Below are 16691 nucleotides of genomic sequence, written 5' to 3' on the forward strand. Positions count from 1 at the left end.
AATGTTATGTGTTGTTGTTTTAATCTATCGTAGTTATAGAGTTTGCAGTGTTGTTGTTGTGTACGTATGGACAGACCAGTACGGTTGTTTACCTCCATCAAGCCTTCACATTTTGCATAATTGGTTAAAAGTGTATGTAGGATGTTTGATAGCTTGGTGTCGGGGTCGGTGGGTTTCTTGTTCACCATTCCCAAATACAACAAGTTTAATGTTCATTGTGACAAAAATGTGCAAAACATGTTGTGCCTTGCGAAGTCATTTGGGCTTGATCATATTGATGTGCTTATTCAAACGCGGAGTGAAACGCTGAGCATTCAGTGTGACGTCGCGGATTCACCAAATGTTGGTGAGCCTGACACTGTTGATGGGCGGGTGGGCAATATGGAAAACCAGACCGATTTATTACCATTATATTGTCTGCACAAATCGAAGATGTTTTTGTCGGCTGGGTGGGCATTTGGTATTACACATGTTGGTCAATCGTTTTGAGGCGGTGCACACGAATTCTGGACAGTGCTTTGCAAGTATGTTGTCGAATATGGGTTTCAATTTAGATACATAAAGAATGATTCTGTATGAAGAATCACGATGGTGCATTCCAAGTCTATTCACCCAATTTTGAAGGTTGCCAAACCAAAGTTCACAACTGTGGATTACCTCATTGCTCCACCTATTGTTAAGCAACCACCCGAAAGGCCCCAACGAAAGAGGATCCCATCCAAGGGTGAGGTGGTGTTACGCATTCGTTACGGCCGCTGTGGCAAAATGGGTAATCATAACAAGAAAACATGTAAGGAACCAATGTAGTGCATCGACACATATGGTCGATGCACATATCCAACACGATTACATCTTTCATGTTCGGTCATTAAATAATTTACTATCTCATTCACGTTCATACTTTGCCACATGAGAGAAGAGCTGTGGACAAGTTTATCGTTGTAGAAGTCTACGACATTTTAAATTTTCAATATATGTTTGTTGGGTGTGTGGAATACACTTTATTATATAAATGGTTCACATTGGATTTTCATATTTTTACTAAATAGTTAAGTTTTTACTAGATCATTAGGTAATTAGTATGATGAGATGGGGTGTATCACAATATGGGTAAGGGGTTTTGGTGAGATGTGTTTGCATTACACCAATGAAGATACTATATGAAAGGTGGTTTGATGAGATGGGTTGTGTTACAATATGGGTACATAACAACATGAACTTGGCGAATGGGTAGGTGTATTAGGCATTGTGTCTTGCTATGATGTTGGTATATGTTATCAAACATTCCGGTTAACGGTCGTCACATCCATTCATATTGGCCTATTGAGTACATCAATTTTAACGTACTTCATCTTAAGGTGAAGTAGGTTCCGAACATTACAACATTTTGTTTGTTACCAAGCTTTGGAATGCTCGTTAGTTCTTTCTTTTCAAGTCTATTTACATCTTTTTCGTTATGTATTCAACTTTTCACAACATCAAATTGTGAGAGGCGGGTGGGGAGGTTGACACCAATGAGTTAAGGTTCAATTTTAGCATGACGGTTTGTGACGTAAGCCACGCATAAAAATAGGGGAGAGGGTGAGAAACATACACATTCTCTAATAAACTATTTTTACAGCTTGAATGCATCCATACATCAACTATCACGTCGAACTACATTTGTCTCACCACATCATTGGATAACCACAAACAGAAGCACGATTGTACCTGTCAAATTCCCGTTACATTAACATAATCCACTGATAATAAGATGTCAAAAATGATTACAGAATTAGCATTTTACATTACACAACTCATACTACACCAAATGCTTAATTGTCACATGAAAATGTGACATTTAATTAACAATACGAGCCTGGTGCACAACACTTACTTACCATACAAACAAAACAACATCACAAATTGTTGTTGTCCCTAGAGACAGAAATTCATACATGGTCACATTCCGGAAATAATATTTTTATTAATTGCGATGTGCTGTAATTGTTCACCATCGCATAACGTCATATGCCAAAACCCTAAACAATCAATTCGCCTAATTAAGCAGGCACAAAAATTGTCCTAACACAATGTCTTGCTTTACATTCAGTCACGTCAAAAACTAATTAATCATTGGAAAAAAAAAAGTAAAAACCATAAAACCTAATTCAAACTTGTTGGGGGATGGCGATGTTGGGAAGCAGACATAACATATCATGTTTTCCTAACTCGTAGTCCTTTTTCCGGGTCATTTAAAAACATTCTCACCATTGCCGCGTGTAGAATCGATGGCGTCAATCCATCCATTGTGTTGTCAATTTCAACGAAGTGGAAGCATTGTCGGATGATGAAACAAACGAGTATCGCACAGTCCGACCTGCATGTAAACACACATTTCCCCGGGCAGCCATTGAACATCATAAAGATCTACATCATCATAAAATTGCCCTTAAACTAACATGGACATCCCAACCATTCCACATCATTACTAACATATATACAAATGGTAAAAAAAAAGGAACTCCTTGCGTCATTGTAACAAAACAAGACAACTAATATTGAAATGACTCTACCATTGCAATGATGTCAATATATGATAACAGAAAACACATATCACCAAAAACACCAACAGAATGTCATACCCAATGTTACATTACTAGAAATACTAGCACAAACAAAGATTAGCCATTACATGACTGTACCCCCGACGCAATTACAAACCCACCTAACCAATAACATCAAACAATGTCTACCAAAAAAAAAAAACCCTACATAGCCATTACATACAGACACATACTCTAATATTAACCAAACACACTTAACCATCACAACGAGGATGGACCATAAAAATAGGGAAATGAAACATTGGAGGCCACATATCTAACACCATCGTTCACCAACACAATCAAAGACGCCAATGATGGGTGGATGTGAAAACAAATTCGCCGGAGTGACGCCACTAACGTCAACCAATATCGCAAAATCACACAGGTTCAATTGCTTCTGTTGATTCAATGTTACAGTAAGTTCTAGGGTTTGAACCAAATATTATTTGGGGCTACTATGACTGATGTTTTAACATTACCAAAAACATTGAAATACAAAAATGGAGGATTATTCATCACGCTAGCATTACAAACCTAGAACTTGCCATATTCATCTTTTCTGGATTGATCGGATGAGAGGGAAAACCAAAAAAACCTCTACAGTATGCTTTTTGGACAAATCTGTAAATTCAACATCACCGAAACACTCTTTCTATCCCAAACTTTTCTAGAAACATATGGGGCAATGATGTACATAAGTGTTTTTAATATTGACATGGGACTTATTAGTCTACAAGAAAAAAGGTAGGATTAAATAATTCATAAGACCTAAACTTAGAATTTATTGGTGTTTTACTCTAAAATATAATCAATTTTTTTTTAATAATAATTAAAATAATATCATAATTAACATTAGAATAAACATAGGATAAATTAAAAATACACCTCTTGAGCTTTACTTATAATACGGATTACCTCTTGAGGTTTGTTTATAATATGGATTGTTTCCGTTAGTTTGAAAAATTACAAATATTCCCTTGTTAAAAAATTTTATTTGATAAAATTAATTGAAAAAATAAAATTTATAACTGCTCTCTTACACAATAATAAAATTACCAGAATTATTAATTGATTTGATAATTTATTAATAAAATGAATAATTTGTTATGAAATTAAAAATTTCAAGAGGCCAGATATAATTTTCAAAATTTCAAATAAATTACATTTAAAAAAAACATATTTATAATTTACCATAAATATAATAAATAACACCACAATAATTGATACTAATTAAAATTACAAAGTTTGTTAAAAGGGCTTGTACGAAAATTTTCATAGATAGATGGAGCGGAGAGACAGGACCGTTGGGGTATACTCTGTCTTGTCTATTTCGTGATTGTGATTAAAGGTCTAATCAGAAGTAGGTTTGTTGTTGTTTTCCTATTGCTTTCCAATTAGGTTTTTTCCGAGAAATATTTCTAGTGTTTGAAAGTTGTTGCGTTTCTAAGTTGCAAATGCGATGAGTTATGATGAATTATTATAAATTAAAAAAAAATAAAAAATAATAATTACCTTCAATCTTTTGGTTTGTAAATTGCTGCCCGTGATCTTCCAACACTGTACTGAATGGCCTGAATGGGTCGCCATAGACTATGATTGATTGCCAGCGAATACCCTAGGTCAGAAATGAACCATACATGTTTTTTATTTTATTTTATAACTTGTGTCCAGATCACCTTACGCGCACCCTGCACCTGCACCTGACTAATCTGGGATCCACGCAAAGTGGCCTCTTCACGGGCAAATTTGGGCAGAGCTTGTGGGCCTGGCCCAAAGGGTGAATCGCTGATTTTTATGATACACACTGATTTTTAAATACTGAAAATTTTATGATACACACTGATTTTTATCATATACCCCAGTTATTTGACATTTATGGTTTTGATTATGACTGGTTAGTTATGATTTAATTATGATTCATTGTGTGTTAGTTGAGACTTATAGATTACCTCTTATCATTGTTATTTAAATAATGACCGAAAAGGTGTTTGGTTATGAGTCATCGCCATGTTGGTTATTATGTATTGTGGTTGTTATTATAACCTAAGAGGTCTTTAATTATACTTCAAATGGTGTTTAGTTATGATTTATTGTGGTGTTTTTAGTGATGACTGAAGATGATTTTGTAATGACACTTTGTGAAATCAACACCACAATGTCATAACTTGCATATATTACACTCCTTGTAAGGGGTGTGTATGGTAGAATGACACCCGATATATTATAATAGATGTTAAATGCTTTTGTGATGCTTAGATGTTTCTTTAAGCATATCATTTTGTGGGTTCATAAAATTTTAGACTTGCAACATGTCTCATAGGGTTAAGTGAAAGTAAATAATTTTGTGAACAAGGAACTAATCATGATTATTCAAACAGCCAGTGATATAAAAGGGTAGCACAAGTTCTGTGACATACTATTTTGACAAAAATTGGCTACAACTGTTTTTTGCACCACTTTGATAACCTTTCCGGTGATTTATAACATTTCTAGCTTTTGGAAGTCCTGCCGTGACAATCCTCCTTTTGTCAAGGTCACAAAATAATATCCTTACATGTTTTTGGATATTTTGCCCATTCCAACAAACTCAAAATGTGAGTTGTTCTCATTGTGCTCAAGCTTGAACTTAAAAAAATTATAAAAAATCACAACCATGTTTTAATAGTCCTCTCCTCTTATTATTATTATGGACTTGACTTAGATGACAAAGAAAACAACAATGCTATGGACACTCCATTTATTACTGTCTCTCTTTCAAGGCAGTGGGGCCCAATTAGCATTCCCACTGCCTTGTGAGAGAGGCGGTGAGAAATGCATTGATATGATTCTCTTGCTTTAATTTATTTGCAGAAGACTAATGCAATAATAAGAAATTAGAGGGAGCAAAATCTAAATCTTGAGTATTATGAGACCACCTGCTCTTCACTCCAATTTTTTCTCATCTCTCAAACAGGTAAGGCCAAGTTTGGCATGATTGAAAAAAGACAAAAAGTCAAAAAGTCACTATCCTATTTAAGTTGCATCATCTTATTTAAGTCACATCACCTCTCTAACACATCACTTCAAACCCAATCCAAACCCAACCCATATTTCATAAAAAGTCAAAAAGTGCACTTATTTAGTCTTCCCAAACTAGGCCTAAATCTCATGCGCCACTCTTTGCCTCTCTCTCTATATGTATGTATATATATATATTTTTATATATGTAAGCAGATAGATATGCTTTTGATTCTTTCTCACATGTATGTGAACAGGTGGAGAAGAGACTCAAACTAGAGAACCCTTCACAAGCCTCCACTCTCTCTTCACCACCACCGCCGCCACCACAACCACCAGAGGAAACTAGCTATACCCCAGTTGAATCTCTGAGCTCCCCTATATTCCTTAATTTTGACCAACCCAGCAGCACAAACAACAATAACAGCTCATCCCTCCAAGACAGTGAGCCCCCAAGACAATTCCTTTCAAATTCCCTTGATTTCCCACCAATCCACGAAGACATACCTCAAGCAGATATCATAAACAACCCACAAACAATCAACAGAGTTGAATTCAATACTGTTGACGAGATTGAATTATTAATTCAGCTTTTGGGTTTGTCAGATTGTGAAGAAGAAGAAGAAGAGCAAAACAAGGTTGATTTGGATTTAAAGAATTGTGGTGAGACCTGTGGTTATGAATGTGGATTCTATTCAAAGATGATTGGGGTTAAGGGGCCCAAATGTGGAAGGGAGATGGGGAGGTTGGAGGCATGGATTAAGCATTTTTTGAATGATGGTGGAGAGGGAAGGAGAGAGCCTTTGAGATTGACCCATTTGCTTTTGGGCAAAGCTGCCTTTCTTTCCGAGTGTGGTGATGGTTTTGGAAGATTTGAGTTCCCCTCAACTATAGCAGAGTTCTTGCAGAATGATCCTCCTAAAGATTAGGCTTCGCTTGGAGAAAATATTCATGAGAACAACCAGCCACTACCCATGATGAATATCAAACTATGTGGAAGTCCTCTATTTTCACTAGTGGTGATTTTATTGTATTGGCAATGTTATATATGGATCACTTTTTGATTATTTATACTATTGTCAATTTGCTGATGGATGTTAACTTGATATTTAAGTATTTGATGTTCCTTTTCACTCAAAGGAGCACAATTCTAACTTTAAAAACTGATTGAATTTGGCAATATTGTTTTGTTTATTTCTTTTTATTTAGTTTCTTGCTTTGTTAGTTGCATCAGAAAAGAAAGCTCTAATCATCACCATAAAGTAGATTATCTTATCAAATGATACACAACTTGGCTAGAGCACGGTCTTGGCTTATGTCATGCTTGGACTCCTTCTGCAACATTTAAAAATCAATTTTTTTTATTTTTATTGGAACCAGAATGAATGCTGCAGGATTTTGGAGCATTCAGAGTCCACTTTGAAGCATAACCAGCACAATCATAATCTCACACCCGCATAGAAAAGTTGGGTTACCAGTCCATTTGACAACTGAGTTTGCAGTTTTTTGCTTGTTAAAGCATCGGAGCTTCTGATCTGGTCTCATGTTGAAAGCGGCAGTGAGGAAAGCATTATCACTGTTTTGATGCTATCCTGTGCTTGCTTAGCTTCAAAATGGAAGACAAGATTTCATCCATGTCGGGTCGGTCCTCAGGAGCTGTGCAGGTGCAAGACAAGGCTAATTTAAGGATCGCTTCCACCATTTCCTGCTCCTTGGAGACTTGTGAAGCTAGTAGAGGGTCGACAATGTGAAGTAGCCTATTGATTCCATTTGCTAGCTCTCTCTCCACGAGTTGAGGCAAAGTGATTGATAACCCATCCTCCTGGGTGAGTCCTGTTGGCCTTCGCTTTGTTAAGAGTTCCATTACTATTATACCGAAGCTGAACACGTCCACTTTGGTTGTAACCTTCCTCATATATGCAAACTCTGATCACAACACAAACAATTTTGGGAAGATTAAGAATCAACTGTTAGGCAAGACTGACATAGTAACAACTCGATGTTAATGGTGGAGTACAGTGGAAAATTGATGAAGAAACATAGTTTGATATTCACATTTTTTATATTTGATATTTTGTCAAATTCATGGGTTCGATTGATGTAAAGAAGCTATAAATTGTACATAATGCCAGTTAGAGCTGTCTTTAGACAGATCTCTTTCTTAGATGACAACAATTTATTATTTTATTAGGTTTTGCTGTTATGTTTCACAGTTCGTCATGCCCATTATACCGCGACTAGGAAGATGAGAATTTTTCATACCAGTAAGGAGATAAAATATGGAGCAAAATGCATCTCATGTCTGGCTCAATTTATGAGAAACAAGACACATTATCTATCAATTTCCTAGAAAGCACATCCTATACACCAAGAAACATAATTCTCTCTCCCTTTGATACATGCCTTCAATTCAGTATATGTCAGTTTGAAATGCTACTTTGTTGAATTCTATCAAACAAATAGAAGGTTTGAAGAATCTTTTTTGAGTTTATTGTTTGCTCCCACATGACTTTCTCTACTGCACAAAATAAGAACATATGAGAGAGAGAGAGGGAGAGAGAGAGAAAGAGAGTAAAATTGAACAAACTATGAAACTCGTTTTGTACTGAATAATCAGGGTAACTGTCGAAGCTAGTTTGAGGTGTTGGTTTCAGTTCTTGTTATTGAACAAATAATCAAATTTAAAAGCAGTGCAAAAGAAATTTATGGGATTTTACATATAGCCCTTTGCTTTGTAATGACCAAACATTGCTGCAATTATACAATTCTAGAATTACAGTTCATTCTAGAATAATGTTGATTTAACTTATTTTGATTACTTTGTGATTGTAAATGGATCTTGGGAGAAAACTTCTTTATGAGCAGGTACAAAATGGGTGGCTTGGGAGAGCTCTGGTGGAAAGTTGCTGCTGCAACTAAATCGGTGCAAGTTCTATAAAGTTTGCAAGCAGGAGGCTATGGCTGGTTTTCTGGTGCTGCAATGGCTGGAATCTTGGGGATTGGGCACTGTTCTGGTGTGTACGGATAGTGAACTTTTGGTTAAGGGACTCTTGGGGAAGATGATGGCTCAGATAGATATCTCTACAATTGTAGAGTACAGTAAAACCATGCTAGGTTGTCTTTGTAATGTTTTGATTGTAAAAACGAACAAATCATATGTGAAATCAGCACAATTAGCAACTAGACTAGCTAGGGATGCTTATTTTGATACTGTGTGGGATGTATTGTGTTTCTACTTATTATAATTGAAGTTCTTTCAGGCTCTGTCTCTATGTCTCTCTCTATATATAACTCAAATTTTCGAGTTATTTACATAAGCTGGAAGCTTGAGCATATCTTCAAAGGCAGAGCAACTGAAACCCTTTCAAAAATAAAGTAAATTTTGAAGCTACGATATATCTAGCACGAAATTTCTCTCCCAATTACAGACTAATTGGAATTGTTTCATTGTTTGAGTGGTCACAATAAATATCAAAATAATTTCAATATTCTAGATTTTATACACCTACAATGAACTTCATGATGCGGAGAAGAAAGTTCAATGTCACCTGGTGCTATATAGCCAATGGTGCCCTGAAAGGCAGATGAGGAAAGGCTGCTCCCATCCTGGAGATGAACACCCAGCATTCGAGCAGTTCCAAAATCGCTTACATGGGCCTCCCATTTTTCTTCCAAAAGGATATTGGAAGGTTTCAAATCACAATGAACTATGGGGAAATCATAACCTGAATGCAGATAAACCAACCCACTCGCAACAGAGACTAAAGTGTCGATTCTGTGTGACAACGTCCATCTTGAATGATCTGTGCAAGGGCCGTGAATGATGCTCTCCAAGTTCCCATTCTCCATATACTCCAGAACTAAAGCCTTCAGCTTCCTGCTTTCCCACGCATAACCAAGTATCTTCACCAGATTGCGGTGTCTCAGTTGGCTCAGAGTCTTGATTTCGTTGTAGAAGCACTTGTCAGACTCTGCCGGAAACTGTTGCAAGTTCAAGTTCTTTACTGCTATTGTCTGCCCATCTTCCAATCTACCCTTGTACACCGTGCTCAAACTACTTGCTCCAATGACATTATCTTCACTGAAGAAATCAGTGGCTTGTTCTAAATCCTTTTGATCAAACCTCTCGAGGGATAATGCTGAAGCATACTCCGGTTCTGAATACTCTGCCCCTTCTGGTTTTTCCTTTTTGGTGTATCGGTTAAAGATGCAGAGTACCAGTACCAGAAATAGGAGTACAGAAACAGATCCAAGTACTGCTAGAATGAGGATGGTTTTCTTTGATAAGCCATAGTTCTTTGTGCTGCATGGGCTAAGAAAGCTGGTTGTTCCGCATAGAGCTTGGTTTCCTTCCAAACTAGATGCATTTATGTCCTTAAAGATACCGCTCTCTGGAACACGACCTTCAAGTTGATTGAACGAAAGATTGAAATGTTTCAAGGAGGAAAGATGCATAACTCTCGGGAATCATGCCCTTGAGGCTGTTTTGAGAAAGGTCGAGGGAGCTGAGCTGCTTCAAATTTGCCAAATTTTCAGGGAGTGTACCATCCAGGAGATTCCTTGAGAGGTTCAATCTTGTAAGCATATTAATCTGACTAAAAATTTTACCTGGTATTGGACCACCCAGTTTGTTCCCTGACAGATCAAGATAGAACAAATTTCTGCAGCCTTCAAGCGATTCAGGAATGTTTCCTGACAAATTATTGTTTGAGATGTCAATGGCTTGTACCATTTCTAATTTGCCAAGCTCATCTGGAATTGTTCCGGCCAAGAAATTGTATGAGAAATTCAGATATATCTGCATGTTTTTCATACTTGCAATCACAGACCCAGGAATAAGTCCCGTGAGATGGTTATGTGAGAGGTCCAAGCTTGTCAGTCGACTAAGTTGTGCCATACCTTTTGGGATAGACCCATTAAGCATGTTCCCACTGAGATCCAAGTATGAAAGAAACTCAAGCTTTGCAAAAGCATCTGGAATGGGACCTCTGAACCTATTGTACTGAAGCTGAACACTAGTGAGCTGTTTGAGCTCTAAAATTTGATCTGGGATTGGTCCTTCGAGTGCATTTTTGTGCAGAAAAAGTCCTTGGAGGAGAGAGAGTTTTGACAGTTCAGGAGGAACTAGGCCTGAAAGATTATTTGTGTGGAGCCACAAGGACATCAGTTTAGTTAGATTTCCAATCTCTCTCGGGATTGTTCCAACAAATGAATTGAAATGGAGTTGCAATATTTGGAGATTAAAGAGGTTGCCAATGCCTGGTTTAAGTGATCCACTGAAATTGTTCTCACCCAAATTTAGTTTTTCAAGATTTGAGCAATTGAAGAGGTCATCTGGAATTTCACCAAACATGTTATTTGGACCAAGAGATAGGACTGTAAGATTTGTCAACTGGCCCAAGCCCTGAGGAATTTGCCCATTCAGTTTATTGTAAGCTAAATCAATATAGAGAAGACGCGTACAATTGGTGATACTGGACGGGATAGATCCCTCGAGAAGATTACGATTCGAGGATAGGTTCTTCAAATTGTACAACAATCCAATATTTGATGGAAGTGAGCCTGTGAGGAAATTCAAGCCTAATGACAAATATGTCAAATTGGACAAGGTTGTTAGTGACGGTGGAATCTCACCAGTTAACCTATTGGAATGGAGGGTCAATATTCGTAACGATCTCAAAGATCCGATTTCAGAAGGTATTGTACCCATTAACTCATTCTGTGATAGTCCCAAATAGATTATTGATTTGGCTTGGAATAAAGGGAATGGGATTGTTGAATTCAACTTGTTTTGGTACAACCTCAAGGCTTCCAAGTTGGCCAAATGTCCAAGTTCAGGAGGAATGCTTCCAGTGAATTGGTTGGTATATATGTTTACAAGAACAAGCTTCCTACAATGACCAAGTTCAGAGGGAATTTTCCCAACAAGCAAATTATCAAACAACTGAAGTTCTTCTAAATTTGTCAAATTCCCTATCTCTCGTGGTATTACACCCGACAACTGGTTTTGACTTAGGTCAAAAGCTTGCAGAGCTTCCAATCTTCCAAAGGAAGTAGGAATAGAACCTACCAAGCTGTTATGGAAAGCTACAAAAAGCTGAAGATTAACTAAATTGCCAAAGTTGGATGGGATTGTACCGGTGAGATTGTTGAAGATGATGCCGAGTTCTAACAAGGCTGTGCAGTTGCATATACTTTCAGGTATGCTACCATTCAAGGAATTGCTTCCCAAGTCTATTGACTGCACATTCCTAAGGTTTCCTAGTTCAGGTGGAATTGGACCGGAAAGGGAATTGGAGTAAAAACTCAGCTCCAATAGCTGTGAGCAAAGCCCCAGCTGTGGGGGGATGTGCCCAGTTAAGGAATTTAAAGACAAATCAAGGATTTGAAGAGTGGAAATATTTCCAAGAAATGGAGAGATTTCACCTTTGAGTTGCTTGTCAGGGAAGGAAACTGAAATGACTTGATTTGAGGAAGTGTCACATGCAATTCCAGACCAATTGCAGTGATGAAGCTTTGTGTTATTCCAATCCAGGAGGGCACCAAATGGGTCATTGGTGATTGAATTCTTGAATGCTTTCAAGGCCTCAATTTGAACTTCCGAGTTTGGTTCTAAAGATATAACACTCCCCACTAAGACAGAACAAACTAGAAATGCAATGAAACCAACACTTCCAGTTTGAGAAACCATTACCATTATTGCTCCTATCTACAACAGAAACAATTGAGATTTTGAGATTTGAGATCACCCAGATGGAACTTTATACATGTGAGTCTTCACACAAGTCAGAACTGTCCAAAGAGTCAAATATATTTGATTCTTTGAACCTAAACAAATACATCAACTCTAAACTATGAGCTAAAAACCCAACTTGAGTAGAAGATAGTACAGTTGGTATAAATTTGGCTTGGGTTGGCCCACGTGAGCCTCGCGGGTTCTTGCTAAAATTCGAGTCAAGTTAGGGTCATAGGTCAGAAAATTAGGTACAGGCCTAGGCTCAGGTCTAGCGGATATTCGAGATTTGGGCTGGCCGATGGCCTAGGCCTAGGCCTAGGCTTAGGCTTGGGCCGAGCTTAGGCGGATTTGAACATTTTTTTGTTTTTTTATTTTTTTTTCACCAAAATTTGGGTGTGTTTAGTTTGGTTTTGGAAGATAAATTTTCAAAAAAAAATTTGAGGAAAGAACTTAGAATTTTTTTTGATTTGTTTGATTGTATATTTTGGAAATAGTTTTGGAGTGTGGATGTTTGGGATGATTTGATATTTTATTGTAGTTGAGTAGATGTGTGTAAGAGAAAAAGTGATTGAGAATGAGAGAGGAGAGAGAAAAGTGATTGATTGATGTGTAAGAGATAGAAAGTAATTTTAGAAATTTTTTTTCAAAATCACTAAATCAAACAAAATTTTAAAAAATTTTCTCTAAAATTTGTTTCTCAAAAACAAACCAAACAAGGCCTTTATTATTTTCCACTAAAAATGATACTGGACCTTGGACAGACCGGGTGTCAGGATGGATTTTGAGTGGGCCTTCAATGGGCTGATGGGCCGGGCCACGGGCCGGGCCTGGCAGGCCAAGTCTATGGACCAGGCTAAACTTCAAAATGATAGCTCAAGTTTAAAATCTCAGATTGGGCTCAGACTTAACTGGACCTAATCGAGCCGGGCACACTCCAACCACGGATACACTTCGAGCCACCCATGATTTATTTTCACACTCACTAGCACTAATTTGAAACGAAAAATGCTTGAGACCTCTAAATTGTGAGCTCTAGAAGAGCTCTAACCTGTGGGCCCCACTGTATGATTTGATATTTTTGCCTTTGTTTTGTTTTTTTATTTTTTTTTTTAGGTTGCCATGTCACTAGTGCTCTTATTAGAGCTCTATTATTAGAGCTCTTAATCACCACCCAATTTGAAACCTAGGTCTAGGACCCACCTACCAAGTCAAAACAGTAACCAATAGTCCCATCAAATCTCTAAGATATCACCTCATGCTACTTTAATCTTTTTCCTTCAAAATTCTAGAAATACTTTTAAATGGTCACGTTTATATATCAAATTTAATTTATCATATAATGCGTTATTGTTGTACCAATAATAGATAGTAGTGAAATTTATTTAAGCAATATAATTATAATAAATGAGATGATAAATCTAACATGATATATTACAATATTATTCATTATAACTTAGAGAATTATTAGGCAATACTTAAATCATTAATTTCTTAATAAAGTGGTGGGGCTATTGAGCTAGCAATATTTTATATAAAATTTTTATGTGTAATCAAAATGACAAACGATTTATTTATTTTTATATTTTGGAAAATAACTAATTAGTCATATTTTTCTTAAAGAAAAATCATTTAGTCATATCAATTTTTTATCAAGACAATTCAGTCCTGTTTTAAATAAAACAATCTCACAAAATCTTATTTTTCTGTTATATATATTTAAGAGAGTTGACATCTGAGAAAAATATTTATCTTGTAAATATATATATTTATTTAATTATTTATTTTTTAATGAGGTGATTGCTAAAGCAAAATATTGAACATTGTTAGACTCTATGCGATTTCAGTTGGATTTTCATTTTCAAGCCACTATCAATTTTTTGATGTTATTACATATAAATCTAGAAGTCCAAATGTTAATATAATCTTGTTTCTGATTTTTTTACAAAGTTGATTATTAAATTGTGGGTAGAAGTGTAATTAATATGCATGAAAAATGACAAAATTAGAAAAAGAGTTATGTTAGAAATTTCAAACAATCTATTAAATTTGCTACTAAACAGCTCATATGGGTGTGGGACCCACACACATCTAGATTTGTGTAGATCTCATATTCATATGAGATATTTGGTAAAAAATTTGGTAGATTATCTAGGGTGCATAGCATTTTCCCTAGAAGAAAGTAGTATTTCCGTAGTTTGAATTATTTTGAAACAATTTATTTAAAGTATGATTGGATTATCCTAATAGAAAATTAACATGACTTGATGATTTTTTCTTTTAAAAGGAAACAAACTTATTGGTTTTTTTAATTATTATTATTATTTTTTTTTTTACCGGTCATGCTAGAGTCCTTGAAATTTCGAGGCTTGAATGCCTCGAATCATGTTTTATTTATTTAATTTTTTTTTTTAAGGATGGTTATGTATAGGAGTGTGCTAAAAAAATAGATATTCCGCACAAACTATAAGGTAAGTGAGTTGGGTTAGACTGATTTAATGATAAAATTGACTGTTCAGTTAGACTGCTGGTTAAAATTTATTAATTCTATACAGTTTTGTATGAGTCTTTACTATATTTTTATTTCAAATCAAGACGACTCGGAGGAAATTGAAATGGATTCTAATTTCCTCCGAGTCTTTCTGATACGAGTCCTTACATTTTTATTTCAAATCAAGAAGGCTCAGAGGAAATTAAAATGGCTTTGATTTCAATTTCTTCCAAATCTCCCTAATTTGAAATAAAAATATAGTATGGGCTCCTACAAAATTATATGAAATTAACAAATTTTAACCAGTAGTGGAACTGATCAGTCAATTTTATCACATAACCAGTCCAATCTAACTCACTCACCTTATCAAATTACACAGGTTGAGTTAGTTCGAGAGATGGTAGTAGAGGAACGTAGAAATATCAATTTTTTAAGAAAAAAACTTTTTTCATAGGAAAATTTATATAATAGTGGCATTTTTGTAATTTGTAGTTATTTTGATATATTCTTTATTTTAAAGTGATAAACTCACAATATAGTCACATCATTTTATACAAATATTTTGTAAATTATTATTACTACTATGCTTTTTTGGTATTACATTATTCATTTTTTAATTATAAATGCAAGAGTGGTAATAATAAAGTTCTTACGTGGAGGTATATAGAAGTGTTTTGGGAACACTCTAAAAAAAAGTTAATTTTTTGATTTTTTAATTTTTTTAATTAAAAAAGTCAGTTTTTTTACTCAAAATAACTTAATTTTTTGTCAAAACAATTATCAAAAAAGTCAAAAAGTTAAAAAAATTAGTTTTTTACTAATTTTCCAAAACACCCCATAATTACCTTGAAGTATATTTTAATCCAAAACAACAAAATTGAACAATTTTAATGTAAACCCTTTTCACTGAAAAGTTGGTGTATAGGGAAAAATTAATTGGAAAAAATATATATATAGGTGATTTTGTAGGTATTTAGACTTGTTGCGTAATATACGTTGTTTCAAACCAATTAAAATTAAAGGTGAATTATGTTAACGGCTCTTATAATTTGAAATTTGTGTTATTTTTGTTTTTAATTTTTTAATCGTAACACATTTGATTTTTAATTTTAAATCTCATTTTAAATAAGGACAATTGAAGATATCATTGCTTAATTTTAAAGGTGAAGTCGTCAATTTGATAAAATATAAACTAGTTTAATAAAAAAAAATATCAAAAAACTATTTTTGAATTTTTAAAAATTGTTTATACCCACCAACGATAAAATTATATCAAATTGATAAATCTTTTATATATTTATTTATTTATTTTTACCAAATTAACTTTTACTATATGTTTGGATGATGATCATGTAATGGGTGGTTGTTTTTATTTTTGTTAAATTAGTTTTGATTTTTCTAAAATTTAAATATGTCAACAACTTTAACATTATTATTAAATCAATCCATTAAATCAAAAAATTCAAAACTAAAAATATTTCATATATTAAATATATCGATTACACATTAAAAACCCAATAATCATTCATTACATAATAATCATCTAAAAATATCTGTTAACAACAAATACAACCATCTATTACATAATAACCATAAAAAATATCAATAAAAATAGCCAACCATTACATGATCAGCATCCAAACACATACTAAAAATTAATTTGGTAAAATAAATAAATAAATGTGTAAAAAATTTATCAATTTTACATAATTTTATCTTTGGTGAGTAGAAATAATTTTTAAAAATTCAAAAAAAAAAATTTATCATTTATTTTTATCAAATTAATTTATAATTTATCAAATTGATAATTTTATCCTTAAACAATAGTATTTTCAATTATCCTTATTTAAAATAAAATTTAAAATTAAATACATCACAATTA

The 16691-nt window shown here is 34.6% G+C and overlaps 2 protein-coding genes across 2 annotated transcripts; one reads left to right on the forward strand and one right to left on the reverse strand.

Moving 5' to 3' along the window:
• The first annotated feature begins 5393 nt into the window (after positions 1-5393).
• LOC114309074 (uncharacterized) lies at positions 5394-6748 on the forward strand. The gene is made up of 2 exons (XM_028254777.2): positions 5394-5541; positions 5843-6748. Exons 1-2 carry the CDS (start codon positions 5494-5496, stop codon positions 6512-6514), a joined length of 720 nt encoding a protein of 239 aa, XP_028110578.1. The 5' UTR covers positions 5394-5493; the 3' UTR covers positions 6515-6748.
• Positions 6749-6831: 83 nt separating this feature from the next.
• LOC114309072 (uncharacterized) lies at positions 6832-12453 on the reverse strand. The gene is given in 3 exon segments (XM_028254768.2): positions 6832-7511; positions 9134-10035; positions 10037-12453. Coding segments are annotated over 3 exon segments (3501 nt in total). The 5' UTR covers positions 12283-12453; the 3' UTR covers positions 6832-7158.
• Between the last annotated feature and the right edge of the window lie 4238 nt (positions 12454-16691).

The sequence above is a fragment of the Camellia sinensis genome, chromosome 9, assembly GCF_055761805.1.
Source record: "Camellia sinensis isolate YWXY chromosome 9, ASM5576180v1, whole genome shotgun sequence".
NCBI classification, from domain to species: domain Eukaryota; kingdom Viridiplantae; phylum Streptophyta; class Magnoliopsida; order Ericales; family Theaceae; genus Camellia; species Camellia sinensis.